Source organism: Podarcis tiliguerta, assembly GCF_965153285.1.
Source record: "Podarcis tiliguerta genome assembly, chromosome: 5".
Taxonomy (NCBI): domain Eukaryota; kingdom Metazoa; phylum Chordata; class Lepidosauria; order Squamata; family Lacertidae; genus Podarcis; species Podarcis tiliguerta.
In genome coordinates this window covers 96,370,484-96,386,029 of record NC_139538.1, presented here as the reverse complement: position 1 = coordinate 96,386,029, position 15,546 = coordinate 96,370,484, and the positions used below count along the sequence as shown (strand labels likewise).

General features: G+C 45.7%; 2 protein-coding genes across 4 annotated transcripts in view; one reads left to right on the top strand and one right to left on the bottom strand.

Moving 5' to 3' along the window:
• ATXN10 (ataxin 10) overlaps positions 1-11,469 on the bottom strand; it is a 67,908-nt gene extending 56,439 nt beyond the window's left edge. For all 3 annotated transcript variants that reach the window (XR_014511363.1, XR_014511364.1, XM_083440832.1), the window contains exons 1-3: positions 11,255-11,469; positions 6,480-6,671; positions 5,272-5,354 (exon numbers count right to left, since the gene is read on the bottom strand). Coding sequence is in view for 1 of the 3 variants with exons in the window: in XM_083440832.1 (XP_083296958.1) it covers positions 5,272-5,354; positions 6,480-6,671; positions 11,255-11,439 (460 nt within the window). In the remaining 2 variants the exon portion in view is untranslated. The remainder of the gene's footprint in view (positions 1-5,271; positions 5,355-6,479; positions 6,672-11,254) is intronic.
• SMC1B (structural maintenance of chromosomes 1B) overlaps positions 1-15,546 on the top strand; it is a 387,986-nt gene that overhangs the window by 227,490 nt on the left and 144,950 nt on the right. The window lies entirely within an intron of this gene.

Here is a 15,546-nt window from a genome sequence, read left to right as displayed (position 1 = left end):
TCTTAGTCTGGGAAGATCTGTTCAATAAGCGTCCAAGAATATACCAATTTGGTGTTTGTCTAAAATATTAAGGGACAGAAAGGGGACTACACAACTAAGTGTTCAGTGGTGAGTAACAAACAACTGGCCCACTGATGCACATTTAAAAAAAAAAAAAACCACAGCAGACCAGAGCAGACAGCCAGGTATATTATATTATATTATATTATATTATATTATATTATAATCAGGTATATCTCAGATAATCAGGTTCTGAGCTGTTCAGGGCTCCATATGCCCATACCATAACCTTAAACTTAGCTGAGTAGCTTACTGGCAACCAGAGCAAAAGTTTAACAATGGTGTAGCTTGCTGGTGTTAAGTCATTGCACAGAGCAACCTAACATCCACCAAGTGCAGCTTCCAGATTAATCTCTAGGGCAGCCCTGCATATAGCACATTGCCACAGTCTAGCCTTGAGGTTACCGGGGCAGAAAGCTCCATGGCCAGATTATCTCAGTCCAGGAAAGGCAGCTGGCACACAAGCCAAAGCTGGTTAAAGAAATTTGTAGCCACTGAGGATGCTAGGCTTTCCAATGACAATGATGGATCAAGCCCATCCAGAGATGGTACTTGACCCAAGTTTCCAGATGCTTACCAACAGGGTTTGAGTCTTTCGGGGATTCAGCTTCAGTTTATTAGCCCTCACCCAGCCCATTACTGCATCCAGGCACGGGTTCAGAACTTTTACACATATACAGTACATAACCAATCACACACACAAGCACACCTAACAAGCTATAATTAGCCATGAGGGGCAAGGGTTGAGACCGTATGTCATCTAAGGTAAAGGTAAAGGTACCCCTGCCCGTACGGGCCAGTCTTGCCAGACTCTAGGGTTGTGCGCTCATCTCACTCTATAGGCCGGGAGCCAGCGCTGTCCGAAGACACTTCCGGGTCACGTGGCCAGCGTGACAAAGCCGCATCTGGCAAGCCTGCACAGCACACGGAACACCATTTACCTTCCCGCTGGTAAGCGTTCCCTATTTATCTACTTGCACCCGGGGGTGCTTTCGAACTGCTAGGTTGGCAGGCGCTGGGACCGAACAACGGGAGCGCACCCCGCCGTGGGGATTCGAACCGCCGACCATGCGATCGGCAAGTCCTAGGCGCTGAGGTTTTACCCACAGCGCCACCCGCATCCCTTGTATGTCATCTACTGGATGTCTATTTCAGGATGCAATGGCAGAGACAAAATAGCCCTTTTTTGCCCCCCATTGCAACATAGTAGGCATTATTGTGTAGTTTAAGGTGTGTTGGGTCACCTTTGCCATGGGTTTTGTGCAAAGAGCGCTGTAGCCATTGTCCATCTTGCTTCATAACAGTTTCAAGCTCCACAACAGTGGAGAGGACACTCAGGAGAGAAAGTGTGGATAGCCCTACACATTTCACTGTTATAGGGGAAGGTATAGGGGAATGGTACAAGGGCCTCAGTACCATAGCCAGTTCTCTCCGTTAGATTCCATAAGTCTCTGGGATGGACCATCTGAATAGGTCCTGAACCCCTTCATGGGGAGATAATCACCATGAGACCAAACCTCACCAGGAAGTGGTCTAGCTTGTTTGAATCCCGCCTATTGTCGGACCACACAACCCAGGCTAAATCTGTCCTGCCCTGTGGGTTGGGCCACTGATGAGCTGTGATAGCTCCAAAGCTGTCATGGAAGAGGCCTTGGCATAGGCACCGAAGTCACACAGAACCAAAGTCCTGGGTTCCGCCAATACCACTTCCACCAGCTTGGCCAGCAATGCTGTCTTAGAGGCATATGTAATAAACTTGAAGAGTTGGAAGGCTCATCTAGTCCAACCCCCTGCAACATAGCAATCACAGCTAAATAATCCCTGACAGGTGGTCATCCAACCTCAGTTTAAAAACCACCTTCCAAGGGAGGCCTTTCTATTGAAGGGTGGTGAGTACACCTTAGGATCCCAAATGCAGAGGTTTCTGGGTGAGTGGAATAGAATATTCACTCTGCTGTGAATATTACAGTCTAACTATATTGTGAAACTTGCAAAAGGAAATCCCAATTTCAAAATAAAAATTAAGAGAATTAAAAGAGTAATAGTTAATTGCAAAAAAATGAAATTTATCTTGGGGTATTTAACTGGTGCAAATGGGGGATTTTCTCACAATACAATTATTAGTACAGTGGTACCTCACACGCTTCAGGTTACACACGCTTCAGGTTACATACGCTTCAGGTTACAGACTCCGCTACCCCAGAAATATTACCTCAGGTTAAGAACTTTGCTTCAGGATGAGAACAGAAACCGTGCTCCGGCGGCGCAGCAGCAGCTGGAGGCCCCATTAGCTAAAGTGGTGCTTCAGGTTCAGAACAGTTTCAGGTTAAGAACGGACCTCCGGAACGAATTAAGTACTTAACCCGAGGTACCACTGTATTAGAAAAGGGATTTTCCTCAGGAATGCACCAGGGGACAAAAGGATTATATTCCCCTTTCATACTTGCTACAAACTGATTAATTACCAGCTTCCTCCTCAGCTGATGCAATTTTCTTTTTTAAAAAAAAACCTGCCTAATGGATGTAATGATACAGTTTACATCGCATACAGTTTTGGTTATCATACGGAATGATAATACAATTCACAAAGTCAACAATACTCCTAACTCTATCCATTAACTGAATAAATATTCTAGAACAATATAAAAAAATGTGATTTAAACTTCTTTATATATAATTGCATATTGGTCATATGCAAATTGGTCATATTATAGAAGCTGTTAATTGAACAGCTTCTAAATTATGATTGCTAGATCTAAGTAAACATGAAAGCCAGAACAGTAAACAAAATGGGTTAAAACTTTTAGAGCAGGGACTTGGCTGTTCCCTTATATAAAAATGCCTTGCTCTCATGGCAAATTGCAAATTGCAGTTTGACCTAACCAGATATTAGACAGCAGTTATTTAAGTCACAGCGCTTTGCACGGTATTTCCTTTTCTGCTGCTTTATTCATTAATACATCGTTAAAAATAAACTCCTCCCCACAAGTCAGCCGCAGTGGTAAAAGCATCTGCCAGGCACATAAGGCATACCACTTCAGTGTGTGTATTACCAATTCCAAACTGTTGGGACACTCTGGACTTTCCTACCCACATTATGAACACCACAATAAAAACTTAAAATAGATGTTACTGGATGAGAGAGAAATCAAGATAATTAACTTAAAAGATTTTACTGTATTCTTTCCCAACAGAGACTCCATTTCCTCAGGGTCTTGCGAAAGAATAATGTTAAACAACAATTTATGATCTCCTTTTACCAGTCCACAATAGAAAGTGCCCTTTCATATTGTATCACAGTGTGGTATGCTGGCTTGACAGACACGGACATAAAGTCTGTACACAGGGTGATGGATACAGCACATTATATCATGGTCTGTGCCTTGAGTCCGCTAGATGACATTGCAAGGAATCGTTGCCTTAGGAGAGCGAGAAAAATTCTCAGGGATGACTCACACCCTGGCCATCACCTCTTTAATCTTCTACCCTCGGGCAGGAGATATAGAAGTATAATCAGCCGTACCAACAGGCTAAAAAATAGCTTCTATCCGTGGGCTGTTAGGCTGTTGAACGGAAAATAACATAGCGCAATTGACTTGTGAAGTGGTGTGTTGTTCGATAAGCACAGGGAGTGTAATGAGACTGAGTGTTTGGGGGGGGGAAGGCTCGTTTAATTTCATTGTACACAAGTTGTACAATGACAATAAAGGTATTATTATTATTCCTGGTTAAAAGAAATGCATGTCCCAAATTATGCCACTTAAATATAGGTAGAGTACATTCAGACATGCTTGAATTACAGGTGAAACTCGAAAAATTAGAACATCATGGAAAAGTTCATTTATTTCAGTAATTCAACTTAAAAGGTGAAACTAATATATGAGATAGACTCATGACATGCAAAGCGAGATATGTCAAACCTTTATTTGTTATAATTGTGATGATTCTGATCTACCTTCACCTATCATTAAATTCCATTGCTGTTTTATCTGTTTACTCAGGGTTTTTTTTAATGAATGCTGATGTGCACCTCCTTGAACAGGGTAAAATGATCATTTCATATAATAAATATGGCAACAACAACAAAATCGGTTGTCTGCATGCAGAACACCTTATCTAACACTGAGCTATACCACTCAGTTTCAAGCTTGCAAAATTAAAGAACACCTGCTCTCAAAGAAAAGTCTTTTGATTTTAGTCTGTTGGTATAGAGACCTGTAACAGTATCCATCATCAGCACATCTGGCACTAATAAGTGCCACAACATGCTAATTTGGAGGTCAGCCGGCACTCCCATAGCATGATCTCATTGTACAGAGTTGCTGAGGACAGCAACTAGCAGTCCCACAGCATTTGGACGGAGTGCAACAGCACCCCAAGGCCTTACACTGCCAGGGCGGCAATTAGCTAGCAAGATGTTCTGGCTTTGCAACAGAATAAAGAAATAACTCTCTCTCTCATAAAGAGCATACTGCTCCAGAGTGAAGGAAGTAAAAGTATCATCTAGTCTGCCTTGGCCAGACTACACCTGCAATAATGTGTCCAGTTCTGGGTACCACAATTTAAAGACACTGGCAAGCTGTCTTTAAATTGGCAAAGGTCTGGTAACCAGGCCTTGAGGGAGTTGGTATGGTTAGCCTGGAAAGAGGCTACTGAGAGGAGATACAATAGCCATCTTCAGATAACTTAAGGGCTGTCACATGAAAGATGGAGCAAGCTTGTTTTCTCCTGCTCCAAAGGGTAGGACGCAAACCAATGGCTTCAAGTTACAGTGGTACCTCGGGTTACATACGCTTCAGGTTACAGACGCTTCAGGTTACACACTCCGCTAACCCAGAAATAGTACCTCGGGTTAAGAACTTTGCTTCAGGGTGAGAACAGAAATCGTGCTCCGGCGGCGCAATGGCAGCAGGAGGCCCCATTAGCTAAAGTGGTGCTTCAGGTTAAGAACAGTTTCAGGTTAAGAACGGACCTCCAGAACGAATTAAGTACTTAACCCGAGGTACCACTATACAAGAAAGCCGCAGAGCATCAGGGGGGAAATCAGGACAGTTCTACAACATGGAGATGGAGGCTGGACATGTAAAGTCTTTTTGTTCAACTGGAATAGTGTTGTCCTTCCTTAGGTATGTGTGAGCACACAGGCAAGTAAACATGTTTGTAAATTAGTAGCTATGTGGGCTTATGTACGTAGCCCCCGCAATATCTTACCTGTCAATAATGACTCCAGATTAGTTTCTAATTTGTGAAGTAATTGGATCAAGTGTACAGATGCCTCAATTAGCCCCAGGTTCCTGTTACAAAAGAACAGTTTTAAATTTAAAATTCTCTGAAATTTAAAAAAGCAGTGTTTTATACAAAGCTGTATCATAATAAATTTGTAATACATATTATAATGTAATAGATGAATTCTGTGGTGGTGAACTCCCCTAGGAGTAATTGACTGAGTAAGGTAAGAGTAACAGAAAGGGACTGAGTAGGAAGAAAAGCCAAGGGAAGGAAGATGGTTTTATAAATACTAGGAAAGAACAGACTGTAGCTTAAAAAACAACAGGCCTAGAGAAGTTTATGAAAGGGAGGTCATACTGGGCAATTATGAAAAGGAATGAAAATAAAAAGTCCTACGGTGGCAAGGCACACCAGGAGAGAAAACAGGCAGGAGGGGGGTTTCATGGTGAGGAGCTGGCAAGAGATAAAGATTCACATAAAGATTCAAAATAACTAACAACTCATTCTGACCCCTCACATGATTAAAGTGCACTTCTGCACGGAGGATCCTTGTCCAGCCATGAATGCTCCCTGCACAACTGACAATTCTAGAAAATCCGGGTTTTCAACTGTGCAGGGAACCTTCGTGGATACACAACGCTCCCTGCTGCAGTGCACTTTAAATCACATGAAGAACACCCCAGAATTCACCTGACCTCAGGGCCAAATAAAATGCACATCCTTGCAGCCAGCAAATATTAAGTAATCCAGATGCAAGACTAACAAAAAAAAATCAGATCTTAAATAATCACAAGACTTGGTGAAGATAAGGTCTATGAAATCTCACTTCATGAGTATTTTAAAAAGAGCAAATCAAAGAAAAAAAGTTGTCAGAATAAATCTTGTGTTCATGCACCCTTGATTCTCTTGCAGATTAATTTACTTTCAGAGAATATGTAGATATATAATGATTACACACTGGTCAGTTAGTCTGAGCCACACAATTTAACAAATGTGGACAATTCACTCACAAGGTTTCCACTCAAACGCCAAGAGTATACAGCAAAGTGAAGTGAACTAGTGAGGAGTGAAATGTATTTCAAAGAGAGCCTGCTTCAAAAGTTAAATCAGCTATGAACTCAGTTGGGTGAAACAAGTTGCTGTAATTTAACATTTAAAAAACTATGCAAGTACGGGGGCAATAATCATACCTCATAGCGTTCTGGTTCTTGGTAGACTGAACACAAGCATTCCGAAGGCACCTGAAACATTCTGATACCAACAGGAACAATGAATCTGTGTGTTCCAGTGTATTATTTTGCTTGTAGGTTACATCAATTTCATAAGATGCCTTCCTCAAAATTTGCAGGAGATCTTGGAATAGGCTTTCTGTTGCTTTTTCCCTGAAAAGAAAAATAAATATAAAGTAGACATCATCAACAGTACATTTAAAAAATATACATAAAAGAAGGATATCATTTGTACCATGCAATATTTTTTAAAAAAGCTAATCCAAGCTGTTTTGCATATTTTGTACTTGACAGGGATAGAAAAAATATAGCAAATAAAGGGTTGCCCTGGCTTTGAAATATTTACTATAGGTAACCACAAACTCATGTATTTTCTCCAGCCTCTACAAGCTTCATAAAATTGTGAAGAGAATTCATAAAAATTGGAGTTTTTCTAAATTCTGAACTTAAGTTCCCAGGGCAAGTCAAAAGTTGAATTGTTCTGTTTGTTTATTACACCCACTTTTCAAGTTAAGTAGAGCTTCTAGGCAGCATCCCATCAGGCTTTGAGATACCCAGAGCTGCTTAGCTTCACCAAGGTAGCTGCATCGCTTGCCTTCAGAATATGAGGAAACCATCTTGCTGAAACACAGCAGCTCTGGTATGATGGATGCCTGAACTGGAATATAAGGAGCTGACTTCAGACCACTGATCCAGCTAGCTCAGGATTACCCACAGTGAAGACAGAAACTCTCCAACGTTTCAGAGAGGAATTTTTCTTAGCGCTACCTGGAGACAACAGGATTGAACCTAGGAATTTTTTGCATGCAAAACTGGCTCTATCACTGAGCTACATTCCTTCCTGTGGTGCCACGGAATGAAGACAAGATGTGAAATTTTAAAAGATTAAGCCTGGACTGATGTGTATTTCAGTATTTCCCACAGACTTTTTTTCCTAAAGTGGAACTGCAGACACACTCCTTGCTTGGCACAGCCCAGGGGCAGAGCTTCCCAGGTTCAGCCTCCAGGCAGGGCTGGCAGAGCCACTGCTGGTCTGTGCAGCCAGTCGGCCTCAGTGTAAGGACACTTCCATGGCTCCCAGTATCCAAAGACCTGGGCAGGCAGGTGCAAATGGGCTAGCAGTTTTATTACGATGTATTTTATTTCCCCCCCTGCTCCTCTCCCTCGCCCCTTCCTATAAATTCTAATTGTTATTAATACAAAATGCATGTTAGTTATGGTCATTACATGTTACAAGGCATCATTTCATAATCCGTATTAATTGTAATAATTTTGATAGATACACTTTGACACAATTTTGCTAATACACTCAGAAACATTTAACTCTGTGTTTCTTGCTGCTTTATTTTTAATTTTATGTAAATGTTGCATGTCATACACTTTAATGTTAAACGCTTTAAATATGAGAATGAATAGAAACTATGTTATCAAAAAAGAAAAAGCTCCTCTTGGAGTCAGAGAACTGGTTCTTAGTATGCCTCTTCTTAAACTGTCTGAACTAGGCTGAGGAATGTACACGGAACCTGCAAGATGCTGAAAAGCAGCATCTTCTACATAAGATTTGTAGCTTTATTATTATTACATCATCATCATCATAATATAATAAAGCGAGTGGTTGCTGAACAACTCCAGGCACGCCTGGAAGAAGTGGACCATTTGGATCCCTTTCAGTCCCTCATCACGGGACTGAAACTGCCTTGGTCGCACTGTTCGATGATCTCCGGCGGGCTAGGGACAAAGGTGAGAGCTGTTTCCTAGTTCTACTGGATCTCTCAGCGGCGTTTGATACCATCGACCATAACATCCTTCTGGACCGTCTTGAGGGGCTGGGAGCTGGGGGCACTGTTATACGGTGGTTCCGCTCCTTTCTCCTGGGCCATGTTCAGAAAGTGGTGTTGGGGGATGAGTGTTCAGACCCCTGGGCTCTCACTTGTGGGGTGCCTCAGGGTTCTGTCCTCTTCCGCATGCTTTTTAACATCTATATGCAGCCGCTGGGAGAGATCATCAGGAGGTTTGGGCTGGGTGTTCATCAGTATGCGGATGATACCCAGCTCTACCTCTCTTTTAAATCAGAACCAGGGAAGGCGGTGAAGGTCCTGTGTGAGTGTCTGGAGGCGGTTGGAGGATGGATGGTGGCTAACAGATTGGGGTTGAATCCTGACAAGACAGAAGTACTGTTTTTGGGGGACAGGAGGCAGGCAGGTGTGGAGGATTCCCTGGTCCTGAATGGGGTAGCTCTGCCCCTGAAGGACCAGGTGCGCCGCCGGGGAGTCATTCTGGACTCACAGCTGTCCATGGAGGGCAGGTCAGTTCTGTGTCCAGGGCGGCTGTCTACCAGCTGCATCTGGTACGCAGGCTGAGACCCTACCTGTCTCGCCAGAGTGGTGCATGCTCTAGTTATCTCCAGCTTGGACTATTGCAATGTGCTCTATGTGGGGCTACCTTTGAAGGTGACCCGGAAACTGCAGTTAATCCAGAATGCAGCAGGTAGACTGGTGACTGGGAGCGGCCACCGAGACCACATACCGTATTTTTCGCCCCATAGGGCGCACCGGCCCATAAGACGCATCTAGTTTTTTTTGGGGGGGGGATAAAGAAAAAAAATGTATTCCCCCCCCCCAAGGTGATAGGCTGGGGCAGGGGAAGCCCGAGCTTCCCCCGACCCCAGCCCCCAGAACAGGCTGCTCTCCGCAAGCCGTGGGAGCCCTCCCGCGGCTTGCGCAGAGCTACCCGAAGCCCTGGCGCGACTGCTCAGCGCGCCGGGACTTCGGGATAAGAGGCAGCGCTGTGCAAGCCGGGGGAGCCGTCCCACGGCTTGCGCAGACCTACCCGAAGCCCTGGCGCGACTGCTCAGCGCACCGGGACTTCGGGATAAGAGGCAACGCTGCGCAAGCCGGGCGAGGGCTCCTCCGGCTTGCGCAGAGCTACCTGAAGCCCCGGCGCGACTGCTCAGCGTGCCGGGGCTTCGGGGTGCAGCAGCGCTGCCTAAGGGTGGGAGCCTGGGGGGCACTCCCAGGGGCTCCCACGGCTTGCGGATAGCTTCCTGAAGCCTGGAGAGCGAGCGGGGTCGGTGCGCACCGACCCCTCTCGCTCTCCAGGCTTCAGCGAAAGCCTGCATTCACCCCATAGGCCGCACACACATTTCCCCTTCATTTTTGGAGGGGGAAAAGTGTGTCCTATAGGGCGAAAAATACGGTAACACTTGAAAGACCTACATTGGCTCCCAGTACGTTTCCGAGTACAATTAAAAGTGTTGGTGCTGACCTTTAAAGCCCTAAACGGCCTTGGTCCTGTATACCTGAAGGAGCGTCTCCACCCCCATCATCCAGCCCGGACACTGAGGTCCAGCGCTGAGGGCCTTCTTGCGGTTCCCTCCCTGTGAGAAGCAAAGCTACAGGGATCCAGGCAGAGGACCTTCTCGGTAGTGGCACCCACCCTGTGGAACACCCTCCCTGCAGATGTGAAGGAAATAAGCAGCTATCCTATCTTTAAAAGATATCTGAAGGCAGCCCTGTTTAGGGAAGTTTTAAATATTTAATGCTGTATTGTTTTTAACACTTGATTGGAAGCCACCCAGAGTGGCTGGGGAAACTCAGCCAGATGGGCGAGGTATAAATAATAAATTATTATTAATTTATTCTTAAATAATTATTAATTATTTATTCTTAAATAATTATTAATTATTAATTTATACTTCGCGGCCTAGGACCCTCGTACCTACGGGACCGCCTCTCCTGGTACGCCCCACGGAGAGCCTCAAGGTCCATAAATAACAACACTCTAGTGGTCCCAGGCCCTAAGGAAGTTAGATTAGCTTCAACCAGAGCCAGGGCCTTTTCAACTCTGGCTCCGGCCTGGTGGAACGCTCTGCCTCATGAGACCAGGGCCCTGCAGGATCCGATTTCTTTCTTTCTGTAAGACAGAGTTGTTCCGCCTGGCCTTTGGCTTGGAGCCAATTTGATTCCCTCCCTCTCTTTCTTTTTTCTTTTCCTTCTCCTGTGATGAGGCTACATTTTAATATTTTAATGTTCCATTATTTTAATGTTGTACTTTACTTTTGATTTTAAGTTGTAATCATTCATATTGTTTTTATTATTGCTTGTAAGCCGCTCTGAGCCCGGCCTTGGCTGGGGAGGGCGGGGTATAAATAAAAAATTATTATTATTATTATTATTATTATTATTATTATGTGATATTTAGTTTTAATATTTGTCATTATATTCTAATCGATTATTGAATATTGCTTTATTTGATATAAGTTTTTAAAGTTATTGTGACTTTTCTGTATTGGATCTGATTGTTATTATTAATGTTTGACGTTTTATTATGTTTTCATACGTGCTGGAACCGGCCCGGAGTGGCTGAATGCAGCCAGATGGGTGGGGTATAACTAATCTTATTAGTTGCTACTGTTGTTATTAGTAGTAGCAGTAGTAGTATTTACACCCCACCAAGCAACTTCTGCCTCCAAAAAGCCACAGCATCCAGCCAAGCGAGGAGAAGCAGCAGGAACGTTTGTATTTCTAGGCAGACAGAGATAGAAGCACAACTGCAGGGAGAAATGGGGGACTTGAAATTTCTGGAGGCTTCCTTACAAAATCGTCAAGAGGAATTAGAGGGGGAGGAGGAAGCGAGTGCCCCCCCCGCCTGCAAAACCACACCCCCCGCGGCAGGAAGACACGCGGCGGCGCGTCCACACGTGACGGAGCCCGGCCCCAGCCCCCCGCGGCCCTCACCTGCCCGCCGGGTCACGAAGGAGGGCCGCCAGCTGCCCGAGGGTTGCCAGGCGACCGGGCGCCGCCGCCGCGGCCTGCTCCTCCGGCTCCTCCGGCTCGGCGCTCCCCGTCAGCCGCGCGGCCAGGGCGGCCAGCGGCGCTGCTGCTGCTTCTTCTTCCCCGGGCGGCGCCTCCGAAGACGCCATGGCCGCCCGGCTCGAGGCCTCGCTCCGCCCCGCAGGCCTGGGCCTCAGCCGCTCGCCCTCCGCGGCCTCGCCAGGCAGCAATCCCCGCCCTTTCCTGCCTGCTTCTCGCGGAAGCGGGGGCCTCGTGGCCTCGCTCGCTCGCAGCAGCGCAGCTTCTTCTTCCCCCCGCCCCACTCGCGCTGCATCCAGCAGGGGACCCCCCCCCCGGAGAAAGGGGCGCAGCTCCTGCGCTGCTGCTCCTGCTCCCGACCCTCCGCGGGAGACTCTCAGCAAGGGAAGAAGACGAGCTCCCTTCAAAATTGGCACTTCTTCCATAGCTGCTCCTGAGGAAAAACAGGAATTCAAGAGTTTGAACGCCAAGAAGGTTTTAAAAATGTATTCTGTGTTTTTACGTGTAACCAGCTTCTATTTCCTTCTGTGGCTGTTCTCCTGTGACAGGGTGTGTTTATTTTAATTTGCACATGTATTTCCACCAACTATGAAAACAATTTACTGTAAGATATCATAAATAGTAATATCGATCAGATTCTTCCTATGCTCAGGGAGCTTCAACACCACTATGGGCTGTCTTGCCAAAATCTAAGGTTTGTAGGTGCACAAAATATATATATATATTGAAGCTAGCTGCCGTGGGGTTAAAAACCCTGTAAGATCCCTCTAACAACTCAGGGTAATGGAGCCCAGTTTTGGCTACAGGTGGGGAGAGGACCCTACCAATAGGTAGAGGATGGGCTTGAATGCAGAAGCCAAAGAGAAGGGCCATCTCCTTCTGCATAGGTGGCTGTGGTTCACGCTGAGAAACGGAGGGATGGAAGGCCAGGCTGCCCATGAACATCAATGGGTAAATTAAACAATTCCAGCACAAGTGTTCATTGTGCACTCTTAAAACACCCTTGAGCACAAATGTGGCCACCCGACCCCACCCTCTTTAGAGGAAGAAGAAGAAGAGTTTGGATTTGATATCCTGCCTTCCACTCCCCTTCAGGAGTCTCAAAGCGGCTAACATTCTCCTTTCCCTTCCTCCCCCACAACAGACACCTTGTGAGGTGAGTGAGGCTGAGAGACTTCAGAGAAGTGTGACTGGCCCAAGGTCACCCAGCAGCTGCAGGTGGAGGAGCGGAGACGCGAACCCAGTTCCCCAGATTACGAGTCTATTGCTCTTAACCCCATTAAAGAGTCCATTAAAGACTCAGCATCCTCATCATGAAATACTGGCTTGAAAGGGCAAAAATCCAGGGGGAAGCTGAATTGGAAGAGTGGCTGGGAGCCTCCACGCTACAGCTTTTTGTTGCAGGGCCCCACTTGTCAGGGGCAGCATGAGACAAAATGGGAGTGTGCCCCCCTCCCAAACCTACCTGGGTCTTGCAGCAGTGGTGACTTCCAGTGAGATCTCAGAGCTCTCACATGAAACCACAGCCACACAATGCCAGCTGCCCCATGGGATTCCGCTGCCCATGGCAGCTGTTTGAGTTTGCCACTTGTTTCTTTTCTGTTTGAAAACTGATGTATGTCAATATGGCATTTGTCCAAAAGTGTTTTACTATTAAGCCACCTTAATTACTGGAAATACATCATCCTGATGTGTGAGGACTGCTAATGGCAGGAGGAGCTTTGTGCTCCCACCCTGGCCTTTTAGATTTGTGGAGCTTTGTGGGTTTCGTAGCCGCTACCTTAGAGAAGCATAGCTTAATGGCAGAGAATATACTTGGGATGAGGAAGGTGCCAAGCTCCATCCCAGGCAAAATGGTTTCGGGTAGCAGGGACCATCTTGGGCCGGGGGAGCAGTGGTGTGGCTCACTATAAGGCAGTTCCCCATGTACAGCTATGAGGTTGTACTGCCGATTCTTATGCATAGCTCTGCCCACCCAACCTCTCTAGTGTGCTACATTCTACACATTTCACAACTGCTGCCGCTCCCGCACCCAAGCTGAAAATAACTTTGCTGCTTCAACTTGAATCCATGATGACTTCATCACTGGATTTTCACATATGCATGCCTCGCCCTGCTCTTTTTCCATCTTCTTTCCCTCAAACCCTTCTACATCGTAAATGCCCTCCCCACTTGTTCCATAAAATTAAATTCAGTCATATTTTATTAACACAAGAAGACATTCAGGTGTTGCCAAGGTGTAAACAAGACCAAAAGCTCATGTTGCTGTCAAAGACCGATAAGGATCAAAGATTGGCGCGGGATGGGACTTCGCTGCATTTAATCCCCATACATGCCAGCTTGATGCAAGAGTACATCTTCACAATGGAGATAGGGTTTCACTTCCATTAGGGAACCGTCTACACAATAAAATGTATTTGAAAACTAGTCCATCTGTACTTTATAGTGGATCACGCCCAGAAGTTGACAGCAGCCCCATTCCTCCTTCCCAGTGCACTCTTACCAAAACACACACAAACAGTTCTTTTTGTGGCATGGCTTTAAAAAGAGGAGTTGCCGTGAGACGCAGAGTTATTGTGGGATTTGATGTGTTGTGAGTATGAAAAGAATGGGATTGCTGCTGCGTGGATGTAGGATGTGCGGTTTCTCTGCAGTGGGAAATAAGGGGAGAAAAATTGTGGACTGTGGTTACTGTCTGGATCAGATCATGAGTGGGATGCAGAAGATAATTAAAAGGACAATCTTGCTCTTTTAGTAAATGAAGGTTGTACACAGAACTAGATGCCAGGCAAGTGAGGGAAAGGGTGCTGAGCAAAGGAGACAGGGAGAAGAAAGTAGGCTAGGCTGCTTTTCTAGGACACAAGATCGCAATGGGGTGGGCGGGGGAGAGTGGGAGGCAGGCATTTTTGAATGCTAGCTTCACTCCCATATCTATCAGCCTCACCTTCAGAGCCCTCCAGATGTTGTGGACTTCCATCAGCTCCAGTCAGGTTTGCCCCCAACCCTGTTTCTCATCATCATATATGGTAAGAGGAATATCCAAGGCTCCACATAGAATCATAGAGTTGGAAGGGACCCTCAGGATCATCTAGTCCAACCTCCTGCGATGCAGGAATCTTTCACCCAACATGGGGCTCAAACCCACAACCTGAGATTAAGAGTCTCATGCTCTGCCAACTGAGTGATCCCTCTGTTGGACACATTCCTGTGTCCAAAACCATACCATCCATGCACAAGCAGGAAATATCAGCAGGGGGAATGCCCCCCCCCCCCAGAATCTGTTGATGGATTTTAAAAGAGCATGTTAAATTGGGTAATGTGGGCATTATATTTTGTGTTAACCATGAGTAGGCAAACTAAGGCCCGGGGGACAGATCAGGCCCAATCACCTTCTAAATCTGGCCCACGGACGGTCTGGGAATCAGCATGTTTTTATGTGTGCTTTTATTTAAAATGCATCTCTGGGTTATTTGTGGGGCACAGGAATTCACTCTTTTTTTCTTTTTTTTCAAAATATAGTCCAGCCCCCCACAAGGTCTGAGGGACAGTGGACTGGCCCCCTGCTGAAAAAGTTTGCTGGCTCCTGGCGTAAACCAAAGAAAATGGAAAATGTAGGATTATATGATCACCCTACCTAGAAATCTAAGATGCAGTGTAGGCTTCATTCCTGAAGAAAGGAGTGCCCAGAAAACAGGACTCCATTATAAATCATGTTTTTAAGTGCAGATGGCAAAGCTGCATAGCTGTTGCCTTAGGGAATCTGTCTAATTTGTCAGCTAAAATTTACTCTCTTGATAGAAAACTAGCCCATTCATGCTGCTTGAAGCTAATTACTCATTGAAAGAATCTGTTCAGGGAACTGGCAAATATATCCTGTAGGATTGTGGAGCTTTTACACGAGGGAGGTAAGAATTATCCCCTCTGAAACATGGACTCTCTCTCCATGTGAATTGGTCAGAGCACATCCCAGCAATGTTAAAACATCTTCCCATCTATTTCTGGGCACAGTTCAAGTGCTGTTTTTAACCATAAAACCCTGTACAGCTTAGGACTTGCCCCCACAAACCTGTCTGATTGTTGAGGTTTTCTTCTTTGGGCCCTCCTGCCACCCGAGGAGGAGCACATAGTGGCCAAGCCGCAGGTCTTCTTGGTTGTAGCAGTAAGTCTTTGTTGCTGAGGAGGTTCAGACGTCTCAGATGCTGAGTTCTCCAATCTTC